Here is a 20,912-nt window from a genome sequence, read left to right on the forward strand (position 1 = left end):
TCATTGGCTACAGAGGGATTTCTGGCCCTATCAGGTTCACAGTCAGGAGTCATGTAGCCTTTGCTCCCTATGCCTTGAACCACCAATTACTTTCAGAGAGGTCCTTTTGGAAAGACTTCTTTGAATAAATCAGCAGTGTCAGTTTCAAGAATTATAATAAGTCTAATCTTTTTGCCACTTGTTTCACTAGTCAGGACTAAAATAGTTTTGTGATTGGAAAATAAATTGTCCATACCCATCTTACTGAATAATGTTTTGAATCCTGAGTACCCTGTACAATTAGCCTAGTTGTATTCTGTATATGTTTGTAGTGAATGTGGTCCTGAAGTGGTCTACACCAACACTGGATACTCAACATGGAGAACTGTTACATTTTCCAACGTACTCTCACTGAGTTGGTGGACAAAAATACTATAAGAGAGATGAATACCAGTGGAGGATAACATTTCAGTACTTTATTTCCTATGAAATGCCCTGTCATTGATCCTTAAGTCAGAAATCAGCATTCTTCAAATACCCAAGAGCCTGCTTATACTTGGAAGTTTATTGGTCTGTGGTTCTTGGATATAAGTAGATTTGGCCCAAAAAATACATATATTACAAAACAATTAAATGCATTAAAATGATTAGGAGTGCTTCCAATAAAACAGAACAGCTATTGTTGAAATTGTCTTTTTCATATCCAGACAATTCTCCAATATCGCTGTTTTTCAGTGTTGAAATAGGTGGGCTTGCACGGTACCTTTACTTCATTTCTTTATCGGCTCCTTATTTCCTCTTACTTTCTATTTTCCAAACTGCGAGCAGGACTGATGACATTTCCTCCCTGAAGTACCGAAGCATGATGGAATTTGTTCACTGCTGGTCAGCTGCTAAAGTATGAATTTTGCATTGTTGAAAATTAAGTTTAAATAAAATGTGCTGAATCTGATAGTAGCCCCTCTTTCCCCTCCCATCCACAAACAATCTTTCTCAAACTCATTCTTGTACTAATTTACTCATGTGGTCACCAGAACTTTGTCACTCTATTAAGAAATACATTATCTAGTTGTTCAGTGGCCATATCTAGACAGTTTCCCTGGCCATGACTTCTGCAAGCACACATATTTCATATTCCTTGAAAGAATTTATTCTAGAAATGTTTATCTTTTACTGCCTAGTGTGTACCAATCCATGTGGTAGCTGTGTGGTGAACTTGTTTCAGTGATCATCGAATGCACAAATATGATTATATTTATTCACCAGAATTTTGATTGGCAACATGCGACCAATACACCAATATTGAACAATGAGGGTAATATAAAGAGCAGTTTACTTTTTAGCCCAAGCCTTTATGTTGGAGTATTTAATGAATATTTTAGTAGGTACTCTTTTCTTGGAACCAATGTTGTGTTAATCTCATTTGATTTATTTTGATTTTTTTTTTCCTTAAAGTGTATAGACGAGTTATTAATTTATGTGGCTGCAAACTGTTTCAACAGTTGTCTTGAAATGAAGTATTCTGTATTATTTAAAGCAAACTAGGCCTTTGAATTAAAGCATTCATATTATTTAAAACAAAGTGGAAGGATTATTAGACACAGTTGTGATGTGCTTGGCCCTGAGGAATTTAAGCTTTCTGTACTTCAGTGTGCATGCCTTTGAGTGTCTGTTTTTACTGAGCTGATCTGGCTGCTATGTTTAATTACTGAGAATTGCTGGACAAGTGGTTTCTATTCTAACCAAAGTTTTAGCACATAGGGATTAGTTTTTCCACTTGACTTCAAAATTGCTGAATGCCAAAATGAAATGTGACAACGATGCAAGAGTGCATTGTAACATATGTCACCTCATTCATATTTACTTTAGAATCCTCATACGTGAGCACCCAAAATAATACAGCCTTGTCTAGAAGTTCAATATCAAAACTCTGTACTTTCATGAGTAGTACCTTTTACTTCTAAGTAACTATAGACAGAGTTGTCTTATCATGATGCTCTTTTGTAAGAGCAGGGAATGGATTGGTGTACCTAAAGTGTATTGTCATGAATGTGCAGACATTCTTTCAAGCTTCCAAAGTAAACAGACTCTGGACCTTTTGCGGAAGGTTTCTGATGAGTCTTGGATTTCCATGTTCGGTGAGGCACTTTATAAAGGGGCCATGTTGCAGGCAGCAAACCCTTCAGATGCATTTTCCAGTAATAAAGTCAAAAGCTATAGTGCTGATTCCTCAGCATTTGACCGAGTGTGACATCAAGGAGCCCTAGGAAAATTAAAGTCAATGGGAATCGGGAAAAGCTCTACATGGGGTTGGGCTCATACCTAGTTCTAGCAAGATAGTTATGATTGTTGGAGCCAGTTATGTCAGCCCCAGAACTTTGCTGCAAGGGTACCTCAGGGTAGTGTCCTAGGCCCAAACATCTTCAATTATTTCTTGACTTTTCCTCCAGTATAAGAAGTGGGGATGCTAGCTGATAATTGAACAATGTTCAGTACCATTCGCAACTACTGAGATACTGGAGCAGCCCACGCCAAGATGTAGCAAGATGCAGACAACATTCAGGCCTAGGCTATATAAGTGTTAGGCTGTGAACATCTCTAACAAGAAAAAATCTAATGATTTTCCCTTAGATGTTTAATGGCATTATCATAGCTGAAACCATCATGATCAACATCCTGGCAGTTATCATTGACCAGAAACTTAATTGGACCAGCCATGTAAATACTGCAGCTACAAGAGCAGGTCAGAGGCTCGGAATTCTATGTTGAGTAACTCACCTTCGGACTCCCTAAAGCCATTCCATCATCTACAAGACACAAGGAGTATAATGGAATACTCTGTGCTTGCCTGGATGAGTGCAGCTCCAACAACACTCAAGAAACTTGATATCATCCAGGACAAAACAGCCACTCTATTGGCAGCCCCTCCACTATCTTAAACATTCACTCGCTCCACCTCTGATGCACAGTGGCAGCATGTTCCCCATCTACAAAATGCACTGCAGCAACTCACCAAAGTTTCGTTGACAGCACCTTCAAAACCCGTGACTTCTGCCACTAGAAGAGCAAGGGCAGCAGAAATATGGGAACACCATTATCTTCTAGTTTCCCTCCTTGTCACACACTATCCTGACTTCATTAGTTTGTATAAGTCAAGAGGATCTTCAGGTGTCTTGTCAGTGATGTCCTAATCCCATAAAAGAACAAAACAAATGAATGGATGGTGGACAATGAGAATTGAATCAATGAAGCATGAAGTAAAGGAAGAGAACATGAGAGAGAGGTAGCCAAAAAGTGAAGGAGGATGAACGAGCAAATGAAGTAGAGTGAGGGAGCCACTTTTTTGCAGAATTACTACTACCAGCACCTTTAGCTGTAGTGGCATAATGCGTATCTGTAACTATGAAAGTGAAAAATATCTGCCAATAAGAAAAGCAGGAACTGAATAATTTGAGTAACTTTAAAAAGACACTAAATTCTCAGCTTCCTTCTCCTGTTCAATTAAAGTTTCTAATAAAAATAAACATTTTAAAATAAGTGTTACAACTGATATTAAAAATACATTTGAATTCCCAGTGACCGACTTAAAAGAATTGCAAGACAAGATTTCAAGTTTTAAGACTTTTACTGTAACAAAAGGTTGCCTTACTTAGTAGGCAACTAATACTCTAAACTACAAAAAAGATGAGCCCTATTAATGCTTTAACACAACCGATAGCTCCACGTTGCATATATAATGTACAGCGCGCTTTCCACAGAATTGCACTGTTTTCGGGAAACAGTCTGAAGTCACTCCCACCTTCCAGCAAATTCACGTCTCCCTGTTTTGTCAAGTTGTAATGTCCAGGGACCATCGAAGCTCCTCTCCCTCAGTCCCCTGAGAATTCCCAAACTGACTTTCAGCAGTAAGGCCCATGTCGGTGGTTTCTTCTCCCAGCTTCACCAGGGTCCTTAAATTGCTGCAGGTTCCTTTCCTTCAAACAGTAAACAAGTATCATGGAGAGAATTTCCTTTCACTGCCCTAGATCAGTATGTTAGTATAGAGGAGTGTGTTTTCTCCCCTCAAAGAGTGAGAATCCCAATTAAATAGTTTCCAGCAGCAAACTTTTTGTGAGTTTAAAACTAAAAGAGGTTATTTATTATCACACACTTGCCCTGGCATTTAAAACATGACATCTCACATACACACTCATACACATAAAGATTAGATACAGATGAAGGTAAAACATTATGGTTGTAACTTACAATTATCTCAGTCTCTTTCGTAGCAGGCTTATAGTTTCTTAGATGGAGATGATGCTTTAAAGTTGAAGTGAAAGTCTGGTAAAGCAAAGGATTCTAAGTAAGCTGTGAGGTTTCTTGTAGTCAAATTTCCAAGAGATTGGTTCTCTTGCAAACTCGAAGTTGGAACTGGTTGGTTGGGTTGTGGGAGGCGGTGGCAGCCGTATTCTCCTACTTTCAAGGTATTGCTGCTTATTACCTTGGCGGCTTGAATGACGTGCAGCTGGTTTGATGGTTTTTGGTAGAATTCTCTCTCTGCCTGCAAGCAGCTTCTGCTGATTTAAAGCAGACCATAAACATGGCTTCCTCATCACGTCACTTCCACAAGTTCAAATTCCTTTTTCCAAATAAAGAGTGATGTGTTAATTACATATTCTGTGTTGTCGTTTGACACCTTGAAAGTTTGAGACAGCTAGTGTCTTCCGTATTTGAAGTATCCATTCAACTGGTAATACCTTTTTGAATTAGTTTCAGGAAAAGGCATTGATTCAACATTGACCTAGAAGATTCCTTTTGTTCCCTCTTGAGACAGGAGAGCGGTTTCAATCCACCAAAGAAGCTAAGTGTCCATGACCTACTGGAAAATGACAAAAGCTTTTCCCAGCATTCTGTCTGGTAACTAACAGAGAAAATAGCCTTTTTATCCCTGCAGCCCGCAGCGACTGCTGTTTTCTCTTTCACACTTTCTCCCCGTGTCCAGTCAGACAGCCTGGGAGTCACTAAGTTACACAAGGCCAAACAGCTGCCCCTCTCTTTTGTGTTCAGGTGTGAAATATGGCATGTAGATTGTTCACCTGGTACCTAGGCCCCTGTCCCTATGGCAATCACCACCTGGCCTGTTGCTATGCAAAGCTAGCACAAGGCACATGTCCCCTATCATTAAGTCATTTTAATTTGAATTTAAAGAGTCTACACAAAACATAACCATCTTATAAAACCTTGCATTCGTAACAAATGAGATTTAAAACATTACAATAATAGGATTCAATTTAATTTTTTATCTTCTCTATCTTTGAGTATCTTTATTCATATTTCATCGAGCAGACTTCAGATCTGAAAAATCATAACAGTTTGAATTCAAACTTCTTTCGAACTCTTCATCTCTGGCAGTTGCAGAGAGCTGAGAATTGCACTGGTTCCTGTGATTCCCAGGACTGAACGTGTATACGCTGGAGGAATGCCAATTTTCAACTTTCAGCATCTTCAAAATAAAAATTCCAATGTGAATTTTGTAATGTTTAGCAGTTGCTAATAACTAGGTAAAGAAAGGCAACCAACTAAATAGAAAATTCTTTTTGGCTGCCATCTTGGAGACTCACTAGCTAAGAAATCTGTGACTGGAAAGAGTGTTTGTAATGCAACCATAGCCTCATGAAAAGCTAAGTCCTAAGTTTGAGACTCAATGATGACAATCCAGTTTTGAGCAATAGCACAAGTATTTCAATTCGCTCAGTCAGCTCGGGTTCTCCAGGAAATTAGAGTGGCCAAACTCAACCAGTTCCCAGGGCATGTGGTGCAGAGAATAGGTCTGCCTGTTACTTGACTATACATTTGCAGTCTCAATGGGGTTGGAAAGCAAACTGTGTAGTAGGTGATGGGTTTGAGGCATCTTTTTGGTTTAGAATATTTGATGCTGCTGCTGCTCACTTTGAGTTTTGCACTTATCAAAAATATTTTTCTTCCCTCTCTTTCCTTTCCAGTTTCTCTGATCCTGCTCTATTCTGTTTGTGTACAAGAATGTACTTTTGGAATGGGCCTACAAGCCAAGTTAGATCAGTGGGCAGCCATTGTCTGTCTTCCTCTCCTCCCTCGGGAAACATGTATTTTGAATGTCAATCTTCTGATAACATACTGTACTATAATGCTATAAACTGGGAGAAAAGACTCTCCGCCCACATTCTATTTTAACAGGTGCTGCCTGACCTACTGAGTGTTTCCAGTGTCTTCTGTTCTTATTTCAGATTTCCTACGTATGCAAAATTTTGGACCCAAGAATATAAGTCATATTAAAACAGTGAATCCAGTTTTGTATTTATATTGCACTGCATTAAGGGGTAGGTGATGGCATAGTGATAATATCACTGGATTGGTATTCCAGAGACCCAGGGTAATGTTTTGGGGACCTGGGGTTGAATTCCACCAATTCAGATGGTGACATTTGAATTAAATAAAAATCTGGAATTAAAAGTCTGATGATGACCATGAAAACATTGCCAATTGTTGTTAAAACCCATCTGGTTCACTAATGTCCTTTAGGGAAGAAAACCTGCAATCCTTACCTGGTCTGGCCTACATGTGACTCCAGACCCACAACAATGTGGTTGACTCTTAAGTGCCCTCTGAATACTTAAGGGCAATAAATGCTGGCCTAGCTAGAGGCACCCATATCCCAGGGACGAATTTTTAAAATTACATGCCGCAGAATATCCAAAAATGTGTCACAACCAGTGAACCACTTTTGATATGCAGCCACGATTGTAATGTAAGCAACAAAGTCTAAACCCTAAGGACTCCAAAGTATCATCTTGATGCGATAAGAGAGTTTCCCCCATTTGCTACTGTTAATGGTACAGGTGAATGCAAGTACAAAGCCTTTTCCCTATTTTGTATTTTCCCAATCTCAAGAATAAAGAAAAACTTGCCAGCATCGGGTAAACCTAAGAAAATCTTGTATATGTCAGTGAACCTTCATTGGCATTTAATTAAGGTCATAAATCGGTGTACTCGTTTAGGCTTTGGATTTTGCCATCGAAGATGCATTGCCTGCAGATAACTTTTGCCCTTCAGAGGTGGAAAACATGTTTTTTTGTTTGCCTGACACATACTTCTTACAAATCCATAGCACTTTTGCACCTATAGATCACTCAGCTGCCAAACCAGAGAAGACCAGCAAACAACAGTTGCCATCTCTACAGCAAAAATGCCAGTGTGTCTGAGCCTCTTGTGTGCAAATGTGACAAATGATACTTGGTACAGTGCTAGAGACAGACACAATTAATCTGTCAGAAAGAGTGACAATGGTCAGTCCCTTTCACACAACCAAGTGAAATAATCAAGTAGTAAAATGCTTTATTGATTCATGGTATTTGGAGTATTCTTACTATTTGTTCAATTGGGTTAGTTGCTCACTTGTATGACAGTAATCAATTTGCATTTATGAAACACTGAACAGTTCTTATTCGCTGTTAATTGAGGCACACTGGAAATTATTTGAACTGTATAAAAAATGCAATAAAAATTAACCCCATCATAGTTCAGCATGTAGTTGCATCCGATGGATCACACACCAGCTGATCCTTGTGTTTGTTTGATGAAGGCTTAACCGCTCTTAGTTACATTGTCTCTCAGCCCTTAACCTCTGTCAGGTTGTGTGAAGATCAGGCCACTTTGGATGAGATACTGGAGGGGAATCACACATTGTGATGTGTTAGCACTTTCAGAAGTGATAGACAAGGGAATAAAAATTAAGTTTATAAGATTGTTAATATATAAATCAAAGCATAAAAGTCATAGCAAATATTTTTTTCCCAAAAGAGGAAAAGTTTTGAAGAATACTCAGATCAGATTAGATATCTTTCCTCCTAACTTTGGAGACTTTTTCACTGTTGAACATGGATTAATATTCTCCTTATTCTAATATGATGTGATAATTCAGTAGAACTAACAGTTTGAAGAATATTAGAAATAAAATTGTAGATAATGAACTAAATGTTGTTTAAATGATCAGTTGATCACTAAGTGTATTTTGTGACTTGGTGCTAAGCCAAGCAGACACAGTGTTTCAGGCATGTGCTCATTTTGCTGATCTCCAGCAGGACAGCAATTGGAGTTGCTCCATTTGGCCTCAGCAGCTCTGGGCTCGAGAGAGAGAGAGAGAGAGAGGGAAGAATCAGACAGGGATTTCCCTCCTCATAGTTATCCAAAATGCCCTAGAAAATACATGTATAGAGTTTTATACTTAAGCAGGATAGCCAGAGGAATTGTACCCCAGAAAATACCAGTTTAAAGACAAAATTGCAGTGACAGTTTTACATAGAATTACATACAAATTCTATGTCTCTACATTAGAACCATGCACCATTTAGAAAATACACAGACTCATAAATCCTGTCAGAATGAAATGGAATTTTGTTTGGAGCAATGTGGAGCTAGCTATCTTTTTAAAAAGTTGTTGGCCGAATTCTCTTCATTTTACAGTCAATCAGCTTAATAGAGCGTGGGAATCCTTCTCGAAGTTTAGAACAAGTTTGCCGCTGGGCTCACACTCAACAGCGCTCCGATCCAGGACATACAGAGTATCATGACCATGCCATATTCCTTACCAGGCAAGATTTTGGTCCTGCAGGTATGCAAGGTACTGTATTGTTCTCGGTCAGGTATGTGCAGTACTGCAGTGTGTGCAGTCTGAACTCTCCATCTGTAAAGGTAACTTCTTCAGAATACAATTATAGATTCAAATTTAATACAAATAAAAGTCTATAAATGCTACATGCCAGTGACACTTTAAAAAAATATAGAGATGCTGATGTATCTTTAACTTTATGTGCTATTTTTGAATTGCCCAGTTTTGAAGCTCAAAGATACTGTAGTTTCTCATTCCCAAAGGCTCCTTTGTTTTACACAGCATGTTTTTCTTAGAAGTCCTTTGCATTACCAGTCTGATGTTTTATCCTTTTATACGTATATTACTGTACTTAAAATTTCTGAGTGATGTTCTCCCTGAATGAATTACAGCTGTCAAAAATACCCGAGCTTTGCTTGTTTTCAGTGAGGTTATTGCCTGCACGTTGTCTGTCTTTCGTTGTCTGTCTCCCCCTCTGTCTCTGGCAGTCATTCTGTGCAACAGATTGAAGACCTTGTTGCATTCCCTTCTAGTGTTTCATTTCTCACATTTATCTAGTCAACTCCTAATGAATGTGGTGGCTACTCCTCGTATTTAATTGGATTAGAAAACTGGTGCATGGTTGTCCAAGCTCAGAACTTTCAATGTAAAGAACCATTGTATTCTAACAGTGGGGGGTTTATGTAGCAATTGAAGACATTTAAAGTTGTACATTTTGTTCTTGTTTATCAATGCTTATAGTTTTCACTAATTCCACAAGGTATTTGTTTGTTTATATTGCTCACATGTTATTGCTAAATGGCTTATTATTCATGTTGCAACCAAAAGTAATGCCTGCAAGCAAACCGTATATTGCCACATACAAGAGCCATTGTACCACTTTTCTATAACTGCTTAAATGTAATCTTTTTTTTTAACACAGCCTATGATTGCTAGACAGGATTAACACGATATGGTGAAATATCCTGATCTTCTGCCTATGGAATAAATAAAAGCATTTAAGCAATAATAAAAATCATCATCTTTCAGAATGCTAGTTATTGAGGGGTACTGCATTCATCATGAATAGATGAAATTCAGATCTCCTTTGAGCAGTGGCTTTAGCCATCTTTACTAACAGTCCTTCCTGCATGTCTAATTTCCTGATAAGTTAGAGTTGCATGAGCTGCACAAAATTAAATAAACTGAGATACACATCTTAATAAAACAATTTCTTGCCTTCACTGTGCATAGCTGGATAACTGCACACTACTTGATCGAGGAATGTATGTAAAATGTAGTTTGTTGCTTTTACATTTTCATGTTAAATGTCTGTGCTGTACTGCTTATATATCTCAATATTGCTGCTAGCATAGATTGTGCCTTTGCTGATGCGTGTTATCTCTGGCGGAGGGTATATCTGCAGTACAATGTATGAATTCGATCAATCCGATGAGGAGTTTGCCTGCAGGGATTGCAGTAATTGTCAAAGGGTGTGTGCTTGGATTCTGCTGCATTATTTTCAACTTTCAGTATGATAGCAATGACACTGGAGGAGGTGTTAGCGCAAAGTGATCCTTTGCAACCTTCACATTATGTACTTTGCCCTATATATGGCACATTCATGCTGATGTAGAAATCACTGCCATGATTTTCCAAGTGGGTCTTAATTATTTTGGAACCTTATCCAAAATTAGCAAAATGTTTTATGCAATTAAAATACACTTCAATTAAGTTTCAATTTTAATATTAATAAAGATAGGGGAATTACTAGCCTTGTCCATTTATGAATACAATCTTAATTAATTATGACTGAGACTAGTAGCATTACTAGTGCAGGTCAAAGCGCCACAGGCACCAAAGTGGGTAGTACCCAAAAAAGGAAACGGGGATTGTGATGCATGATTAACCCACGCTTGTTCCGTGAATGCAGGCAGCACACCAACTCATTTGAATCATTGCTGTGTGCAGTCAATGCTAACTGTGCTGTTCATTGGCTACATGCATGAGGACTCAGCATTGTAACTTGCTAGTACCAGTTAAAGCTAGCCTGCATCTCTTAAATGAGACGTGCATTGTGGCTGGAGCAGGATGTTGGCCGTTTTTGCAGGAAGTGAACCTGACCTGGGAAACAGTGAAGAATGTCACATATTGGGAAGGGCGGGTTCCAAGTCTTTCAGATACTGCACAGGAGGCCTGGGTGGTGGGGCTGGAAATTAGGAGTGATAACCCATATCCAATGGTGACAGGAGGCACTCCAGACACATGCTCAAAGGCAATGGAAGCAGATAGCCAGAGGATCAGTGCCAATAGTCAGTGCCTGGATGCAATGCCACAAGAAGTTCAATGACCTCACACAGGTGGTCAAGCTCAGTGAATGCATCTTCAAATGCCACATCCTATCAACTGCACCATTAGCCTCACACACTGCTCAATGAACCACATCTCTATCACTCACCTACCAACAATCCCTATCAATCATTATCAACATCCAGGGGGTTACTATTGACTAGAAACTAAACTGGGCTAGCCATATAAATACTGTGGCTACAACAGCAGGTCAGGGGCTAGGAATCCTGCGGTGGGTAACTCACCTCCTGACCCCTCCAAAGCCACAAGGCACAAGTCAGGAGTGTGATGGAACACTCTCCACTTGCCCGGATGAGTGCAGCTCCAACAACACTCAGGAAGCTTGACATCATCCAGGACAAAGCAGCCCGCTTGATTGGCACCCCATCCACAAACATTCACTCCCTCCACCACTAACACACAGCAGCAGCAGTGTGTACCATCTACAAGATGCACTGCAGGAACTCACCAAGGCTCTTTCGACAACACCATCCAAACCCACAAACGCTGCCATCCAGAAGGACAAGGGCAGCGGGCACATGGGAACATCACCACCTGGAAGTCCCCCTCCAAGCCAGTCACCATCCTGACTTGGAAAGATATCGCTGCCGTCCCTTCACTGTTGTTGGGTCAAAATCCTGGAACTCCCTCCCTAACAACACTGTGAGTGTACCTGCACCACATGAACTGCAGTGGTTCAAGAAGATAGCTCACTACCACCTTCTCAAGGGAAATGAGGGGATGGGCAATAAATGTTGGCCTAGCCAGCGACGCCCACATCCCGTGAACAAATAAAAGAATTCAAGACTCGTACCTAATATTCACCACGTGCTCACGCACTTAGCACTGCTGCAAGTCTCACACCCACACCTCACAGCTTGAACACGCTGCCAGCCATGCAACCAAGGCAGCTACATCAGCCAAACTGATTGCACAATGCATACTAACACACTTTGCTCCTTTTTGCAGGGCAAGGTGGCACATAAGCAGAAGCAGCAGGATATAACTAGAGAGTGGTAGGCATGCTTGCAAGCCCTAACCATCATGGAGCCAGTGGTGCTGACCATTATTATGACGTCCATTGCTGAGGTCGTAGCCAGTACCAAAAACCATTGAAGATGATGATATCCTCATACCTAACCAACCTCCTCACGCCTCACCTCCCTCTCTTCTGATATGCAAGCTGTACATGGTGTAAGCATGCACCTCGTTCTTTCCCCCATTCCCTGCATCACAGCCTTACCGTTGTGCCATTTTCATTTCAGATACCCAAGAGATGCAACCTGGCCAGGCAGTGGAGGAACACCAAGAAGACAGTGATTGTGAAGAGACAGCACCATCACTTGATTTCACACTCAGCCACCAGCTCAAATACTGAATTTGCACACATCTTAAAGGATAGATTAGAGGTGTGATCTCCATGTGTTGAGTAGGCTGCCACGGCAGGGGTCAAGGATGGTGCATTGCTAGTTTGCTGAAGGGTGAGATTGCCTACAAGTTTCTGCTACAAAAGACTCAGATGAGGACTTTAATGGAGCAGCTGACAGAAGAGCGCTAATGGGTATGCACAATAAAATGCTTGGCACTTTGGAAGTCTGTCAGAAAGCTTGTGGTCAACATAAGGGACCATGAAGAAGTCCAGAACCAACTTGGCACTGGGCGTGGCAATGTTTGGAGCCCACCTTTTCCATCATGGCATGGTGGTGAGGGGCACCTGTCTGTTTGCACACTTTTGGACCCGACCATAATGCAGGTTCTGTTGGCTGATGACAGCTTTCAGTGCAGCACAAATAGTAACCACCCAGCCTCTGAATGCAGCAGTGCAAGCTCAGACAGCTGCCATCATGGATGCGGATTATAGTGTGCAAAGAGGTTTTTGAGTTCTTACAACAGTCCAGCAATCTGTCCTCCAACAGATTACTTGGTTTGCTGAGGCACAGCCCTGGTGAACCTGCTGCCCTCTTTCGGAAGACGTGATTCACCTTCCCGACCCCTGCCACTCCCTTCAGTGCCCTAGCAGATAACCCTTGTCACCCAGTCACAATTCTTTGGTTTGCCGTGGTGGCTCAAATGCAATTAGCACAACATTCTTCCGCAGAATGAAAGTGTCGTGACTGCTGCCAAGAAGCTGCTCATTGATCTGAATTATTCACTGCCTGTGGTCACACACCAGCTGGACATTGAGGGAGTGAAATCTCTTTCGGTTCCAGTAGAGGGCAGAGTTGACATGGGGCGCCTGCACATCAATGTGCCTGCAGTCAGTGGTACCCTGCACCATGGAGAAGCCTACAATTCTAACAAAGTTGTGTACTTGTTCCACCTACTTGTCTCTGGCAAGAGAGAATGAAATGCAATTAGTTTTCATTGAATAGAGAACCACAGTAACTGGTTTGCAACAGTGGACAGCAGACTGCGAGGTGTGGCAAGTGTATCCAGCCTGGAAGGAGCCAGGCTCATAAAAGTTCATCACTGTAGCCACCCTCGCAGCCTCTGGCAATACAATCCTTCCCATGCTCTGAGGTTGCAGTTGTGCCCAGTTCCTTGCCCCTCATCTTAATGCTGTCTACCACGCATGCTATAAATCTGTTCTCTTATTTGAAGACAGGTTATTTAAATAGCATTGGAGCTCATGTATCACAACTTCAATCCTTTTACTTCATGTTGAAACTTTATTATCAGGTTTTCAGCTCATTCCAAAATCTGAATCTGTGATTTCTGACTTCCCCTTCCTCACCATTTGTTTCAATTCTATTTTGCCTCCCTTCCCTGGGCCAAGACTGGAGGGAGAGGAACTGCTCCTAGTGGGGATTATAAAGCCACTCTTGAACTGGCAGCTGGGAAGGCCACAGGAGTGGCTGAGGTAAATTTGCCTCCAATTCGTTTTCCTACTGTCTCTGCCTTGACTGGTAGCGCTGATGTACACAGTTCAAGTGGTGAATTGTGGACATCAACCTGTGTTCTGCCACCACCTGGAAAAGTGCTTTGGAACTTGAATGCACTGGCAAAATGTAATTTTTTTGATTTTTTTTTATGGTCAGTTTTTTGTTAACTTCAGGTGTTGTTGAGTGAGGCACCTGTTGCTCTAGTTCCCTTAAAAATGTTATTCTTCAAGACTTTTGGTTAAGGGCTACGGACTACAGAACAGAATATTGCAAAGGGTGAAAGCAATAGGGGAGGAAGTTTAAAGCTGCTGCTTAAAGTTAATTTGAGCTGGAAAGATGGTGGCACAGAATAGACACTCTTCTGTCACTGGCACCTGAACGGAAATCCAGCCCAGAATAGTGGCATGGAAATCTCCTGATGGATTGGGGTGTCAAGTCACTTCATGTCTTATCAAGCTAAAATTTGAAGTGATTTCATACATCGAGTACATGACTAGGGGACATTGTTCTTCTAAGGTTGCGCTGAGGCATGCTTTTGGGGCAGAGTAGAGGGAATTTTACTCTGCAGGAAAGTGTGTTGCTAACACTGGCAATTCCCCCTTCTCCTGCCCCCCCCCCCCCACCCCACTGGACTGTCTGCATGAAGTTGCCAGTAAATGCAGCTCTAAACTTGGTGAGCGCAAAAATAAAAAATAATACAAGGCGCAGTGGTTATGTGGACTGAGCAGTTTGGGAAAAAAAGCAAAATTGAATCAGAGTGAACTGGCTCAATTCAGATCAGTTTGAATTTAAAAATAGCAGACAAATCGTTTTGCAATTGTGACCTGTTCTGGTATGAGGGCAGGCGAGAGTTTCCGATAACTAATAGTGTCAACACTTTTCCAGTTGGACTTATGGTTAGGAGCCCAAAGCTGTAGCCAATTTGGAAGCCTTTTTTATACTTCAAAATAACTAGTCTTATTAATCAAATTGACGAAGAGAGCTGGTGTCCCAAGTCATTTAAATGTCATGTCAACCTAAAATTTTAAGTAACACTGTTAAACCTTAAATATTTAGAGTTATTTAACTCTAGGTCTAAATTAAGAAAGAAAATACCTCCATTAAAAGTGAAAAGAGGAATTCAATATAAGTGCATTAAGCATTTGTATGGTGACACCACTCATTAATCTCGAGGCTTTTATTTCCATTCGATATTAGTGCAATCAATACCTGTACATGTACAGGGTTTTTTTCAAAATGAAAGCAGTTAATTCCTGTTACAATAGACTTAATATTGTTTCAGAACCTTGAGTCTGGTGTTGACAACATTATGAAAGCCCGTGTTCAGCTGTACTTTTAGTTAAAAACTATATTTAACCTCGGCGCACTTCTTATCCCAAAGTGAAAGTTATTTGCATGTTCTGTAAAATCATTTTTTCGGTAAGCAAACTATGGGAAAGGAGAAATAACAGAAAATGCTGGAAATACTCAGCAGGTCAGGCAGCATCTGTGGAGAAAAAAGCAGCCTGACCTGCTGAGGATTCCCAGCATTTTCTGCTTTTATTTCAGATTCCCAGCATCTGCAGTATTCTGGTTTTCGACTTAAGGCAAAGGAGACATTGTTCTATATTAACACTTTTAGCTTACAGTTTGAGTCTTCCAGAGGATTTACACAGCTGTGAGCTTTATAAGCTGGCAAGCCGCAGCTCTTTGTGTGCGTGAAATGGATTTGTGCAGTTTCAGCTTTCTCATGAACTCTCTGCTCTGTATTGTGCTTAGGTTATGCTCCAGTGACAGGCATGTGCCATCCACTCCGAAGCTGTACGCTCAACCATGAAGATGGATTCTCCTCTGCATTTGTGGTAGCCCATGAAACTGGTCATGTGTAAGTGTGTACTGCACGGATACGCCAATCTAGACACCAGAGGATCAAAATTCCAAATAAATTAAATTGCAATCTTTGGGGTGCAAACCTAACACTCAGCCTTGCCCATGTTGGCAAATAAATTGAGCGGGGGTGGGGGGGGTGCGTGGCACAAGTGAACAAGGAAGAAGTAATATTTAACTGAATATAAGAAACTTGATTAGCACAGCTGTATTATTCTGCAGATAGTGGGCTATAGAATTAAATGATGCAGTATCAGTTCCACCCACCTCAGGGAGTATCTAATTGATCCTGCCTTAATATGATTGGAATTCTCCCACCCAGGAGAAATGTGTACTTCTGGGCACGTGTCAAACTACCTTCTCTGGCCTGTTAGCACAGAGAGTTTGGGCATTCTGAAGTAGGGGTGACTTTTTTTTAGCTGCAGCAAAAGTTTGATCAGCTTCCCCTTGGCCTTTTCTGTACTAATAATGGCGTTGGTCAAAATAACAGGAGAGTTGGGGCAGTAGCACTTACAGTAGCCATTTTCCACAACTGGCAAGCAGAAAGTCAGGCTACTCTTGACAGTGATGCAATCCCAAGGATCATTGCGGCAAAAATCAACCTCAGATCACCTAGATTGACATAGCTGCTAATTAATTTTCAGTGAACTTGCTTGTGGACAGTGAAGTCATGTGACTTTCTCCATCCTTTGCTAGTTCCTATTGATGACAATAGGTCATCAACCGGAAATGTTAAATAACAGATGCTGCCTGATCTGCTTTGCATTTCCAGCACTTCCTGTTTTTTTTTCCTTCTTTCGGTGTTTGTTCGAGTTTGTCAACAGGTTTCCGTTTCTCACAGGTTCACTACTATGCCACCTCTCTCCGTAGTGAGATTTGCTGTGGTGTTCTCTGAGTTTTCGCAGGGTTTGGTTGAACAAACCTATTGCAGAAAGGAATTTACAATGGCACCTTCATTTGTTACACAGATTTCTGCGGATGGTCTGGATAATTTTCCACTGGATCAAAGGGGAATCTTTTGCACTATTGATCATTTGCATCACATTCTTAAAAAATCAGAAAATTATATAAACGCCATTTTCATGCACTGCGAAAATTCGTGATTATTCACAGCCGACTACTTGTTGGATTTTGTTGTGGGTTGAGCAAAAATGCATATCGATGAAACTTAACATCTGGCAGCAATATTTTCATGACATCTTTCTTTGAGTTCTTCAATCCAGTTCAAGCAGCATCAATGTGGCATGAAGGTTTCAGTGCTGGAGTTCTCCAGTACCTACATTATGTCCAAGGTTAGAATTTACAGTCAGTACTGTTCTCACATGTATGCTTAATGCACTCATACCAAGTTCCACTGCACAAACACCAAAAGAAGGATAAAACGGAAAGCGCTGGAAATGCCTAGCAGGTCAGGCAGCATCCGTCATTAAACATTTCCGGTTGATGACCTATTGTCATCAAGAGGAACTAGGAAAGGAAGAGAGAGAACGTCACATGAATTTACTGTCCACAAGCAAGTTCACTGAATGTTAATTAGCAGCTATGCCAATCTAAGTGACCTGAGGTTGATTTTTGTCACAGTTATTATCTTTTCTAAATCTGCAAAGAAGGGAATTATGGTATAAGTGATTTATGGGGAGAATTCTCTCCCTGTCGGGCAGGCTGGTCGGGAGTGGGCACGGAGCCGATCACTGCCTGCTATCAGCTGCGCGCTGCCTTTTTATGTGGGCGGGCCAATTAAGGCCCACCCAGCGTCGGTGTGCGGATGGGGGGAGGAGGGAGAGTCAGGGACTGCACTCTTTCGCGCATGCCCGTGAAAGAGCGCAGAAACCTCCCTGAGGCACAGAGCTGCCTCACGGAGATTAAATTCATTTTCAAAATTCAAAATAAAGAAAGTGAAAAATCATTTACACATGTCCGCTTATGTGACAGCGTCACATGAGCTGGGACATGTTTAGCAAATGTTTGAAAAATTTTTATTAATTTAATAAGCCCTTCATGAAACCTCATCCCGCCCGTGGATGAGGTTTCATGAAAAATGCGAAGGCCGCCTGGGCAGCCCTGTCAGTTTGGTAAATTAGTTAATTAATGGCCTTAACAGGCCTTTGACAGTTTGGTGGGCGTGCAGCCGACTCTGCTGTCGCCCACCGAACGGAGGATCAGAATGACGCGCAGTGAGGTTGGGACGCATGCCCAACGTCACCACACGCCATTTTACACGTCGGAGTTGGGGCCTGCCCCCTCACGCCAAACAGAAAATTCAGCCCTTTGTGTTCACACAATAACAACAGAGATGGTAATCCACCGATATGAAATGCACATGAGCGAACCCAAGCATCCTGGCATCTTATAGACTGTGAAAGGTTTTCCTTGTTTACTCTATAACATGCTCTGTTTTATAAAAATGTAGAAAATATTTTCAAGATTTTCATAGGAGCCTTTAGATTGACTTTGAACTGTAGGCAATGAAAATGCACTGCAAAGTGTTCATGGTGAATGTTGTGTACGAGCACCATCTACTGGATCGAATTAAAAAGGCTCCTGTCCATTGACAATTCAAACTCCCGAAGATTACAGCAATGCATTGGAATGTAGTGACAGAATGGACCATTCAGCTTCTTGAGTCTTTTCAGTTCAGTCAAGGCTGATCTGTACCTTAACTCCATTTGCCCACATTTGGTTTAGATTCTTGGTCTCCTTCCCTAAGGAAGATATATGTACCTTAGAGAAGCTGCAATGAAAATTAGTTCCTGTGATCAGAAGGATAGGCTATGAGGAGAGATCAAGGAGAATGGGCCTATATTCTGTATGTACATACGAATTAGGAGCAGGAGTAGGCCACTCAGACCCTCATGCCTGCTCTGCCATTCAATAAGAACATGGCTGATCTGAATGTAACCTCAACCCCTCATTCCTGCCTACCCCCGATAACCTTTCACCCCCTTGTTAATCAGGAATCTATCTAGCTCTGCCTTAAAAGTATTCAAAGACTCTGTTTCCACTGCCTTTTGAGGAAGAGAGTTGAGAATTGACTCCTTCACAGAGCTCCAATAAATTGGTTAAACATGATTTCCCTTTTACAAAGCCATGTTGACTCTGAATTTTGACCTTGAATTTTTCTGAGTGCCCTACTATAACATCTTTAATGATAGCTTCTAATATTTTCCCTATGACAGACATTAGGCTAACTGGCCTATAGTTTCCTACTTTCTGCCTCCCTCCCTTTTTGAATAAAGGAGTTATATTTGCTATTTTCCAATCTAATGGAACTTTCCCCGAATCTAGGGAATTTTTGGAAAATTAAAACCAGGGCATCAACTATTTCACTAGCCACTTCTTTCAAGACCTTAGGGTGAAGTACATCTGGACCTGGGGATTTGTCAGCCGCAGCCCCAACAATTTGCTCAATACCAGTTCCCTGGTGATTGTAATTTTCCTGAGTTCCTTTAGAGTTCAGGAGAATGAAACGTGATCTCATTGAAACATAAGGGCCAGAATTTTACATTCGGTGTGCGGGCCGGCTCCCAACACGCCCGAGCGTAATATGGCGCACGATGACGTCAGGCGTGCGTCCCGGCATCATGGCGCACTTGCGCGATGTTTTGTTCAGTGGGCGTGCGCTGGAGTCGGCTGCACGCCCGTCAATAATTGAAAGGCCTATTAAGGCCATTAACAAGCTAATTAAAATCAAATTAACACTGCCCGCCCAACTTTATGGTTGGCGGGCAGGCGAAAAGGCCAAGCAGCCTTTACATTTTTTAGGAAACCTCACCCACAAGTGGTTGAGGTTTCCTAAAGCAAATAAACATTAACTGAAAACTTTATTTTTGAATTAAAACCATGTCCCAGCTCATGTGACAGAGTCACATGAGGGGACATGTATTTTAAAATTTTTACTGTCTTTTTAATAATTTTTTAAAGAAGTGCTTCAATCTCCCTGAGGCAGCTCCATGCCCCAGGGAGATTGAAGCGCTCTTTCATGCGCATGCACGAGCTGCGCACCAGGCCCACTCACCCTCCTCCCCCCCACCCGCACAGGTAGCACTGAGCGCTGCCGTTCGCGTTCTACACAGGGCAGGTCTTAATTGGCCCGCCCGCGTGAAATCGTGAAGCGGAGCCAATCGCAGGTGGCGGGTAGCTTCCTGACCACTCCGGCCGAGCCCGCCCGACGAGGGAGAAGTTCTGGCCATAGAGTTCTTAAATGGATTGACAGGGTGGATGATGAGAAGCTGTTTCTCCTGGCTGGACACTGTAGAACTAGGGGTTATACTCTTAGCATAAGGGGTCATACATCTAGGACTGAGATGAGGAGAAATTTCTTCACTCAGATGGCTGTGAATCTTTGGAATTCTCAACTCCATAGGGGTGTGGAAGCTCAGTCATTGAGCATATTCAAGACTGAGATCCATAGAGATTTGGGGAATTAAACAATATGGGCATAGGGCAGGAAAGTGGAGTTGATGTAGAAGTTTAGCCATGATCTTACTTAATGGCATAGCGACTCTAGGGACCTTATGGCCTATTCCTGCTCCTGCTTTTAATGTTTTTAGACTTTTGATATCTATACCCCAAAAAAGGAGCTTATCCAAGTTGTAAGAAAGCAGAAATCTGCAATTATACATTTCATGCTGTGAAGACTTCCCAAAGTGCTTCAAAGCCAATTGATTATATTTGAATTATATCAGTTCTGAAACATTAGCCCTGTTTCTCTCTTCACAAATGCTGAGCATTTCCAACATTTTCTGTTTATATTTGATTTCCAGCATCTGTAGTGTTTTGCTTTTGTAATTATATTTCAGGTTAGTTGCTATTGTTAGTATAGAAAATAGCATGCCATTTATGCAGGGCAAGATCCTACAACACCTTTGAAATAAATGATCGGACAATCTCGTGCTAGTGATGTTAGTAGAAGGATAAAAGTTGACAAGGACACTGGGAGAGCCCCTCTGCTTTTCTTCAAATCGTGAATTTACATTAATTTGAAAGGGTAGAAAACCTAGCGCCAAAAAAAGTATTTCCCCCATTACAATAGGCTTCCAAGCCCAGGGAACTGATTGTGAAACACCTGGGTTGTTGTGCCTCCAAGCTGTTAGATCTGCTTAGTTCAGTAACAGAACTGTGGCTGATTTTCAGCACGGTGGTCCTTTCTGCATTCCTCCTGTCTCTTCATTTCCGTGTAAACACCTCCTTCAGTGCTCTGCCTTTCAGCTGGACCTGAACATCAGTTCGTCATT

At 41.4% G+C, this 20,912-nt stretch overlaps 1 protein-coding gene across 2 annotated transcripts in view; it reads left to right on the plus strand.

The window, feature by feature from the left end:
• The window catches only part of adamts14 (ADAM metallopeptidase with thrombospondin type 1 motif, 14), a 188,368-nt gene that overhangs the window by 126,523 nt on the left and 40,933 nt on the right, over positions 1-20,912 (plus strand). Inside the window, exons 6-7 of one of the 2 annotated variants that reach the window (XM_078530690.1) lie at positions 8,458-8,614; positions 15,571-15,676. In XM_078530690.1, the coding sequence (XP_078386816.1) occupies positions 8,458-8,614; positions 15,571-15,676 (263 nt within the window). The remainder of the gene's footprint in view (positions 1-8,457; positions 8,615-15,570; positions 15,677-20,912) is intronic. The other variant, XM_078530691.1, reaches the window with a different exon arrangement.

This window comes from Cetorhinus maximus, chromosome 27 (genome assembly GCF_964194155.1).
Source record: "Cetorhinus maximus chromosome 27, sCetMax3.hap1.1, whole genome shotgun sequence".
NCBI classification, from domain to species: domain Eukaryota; kingdom Metazoa; phylum Chordata; class Chondrichthyes; order Lamniformes; family Cetorhinidae; genus Cetorhinus; species Cetorhinus maximus.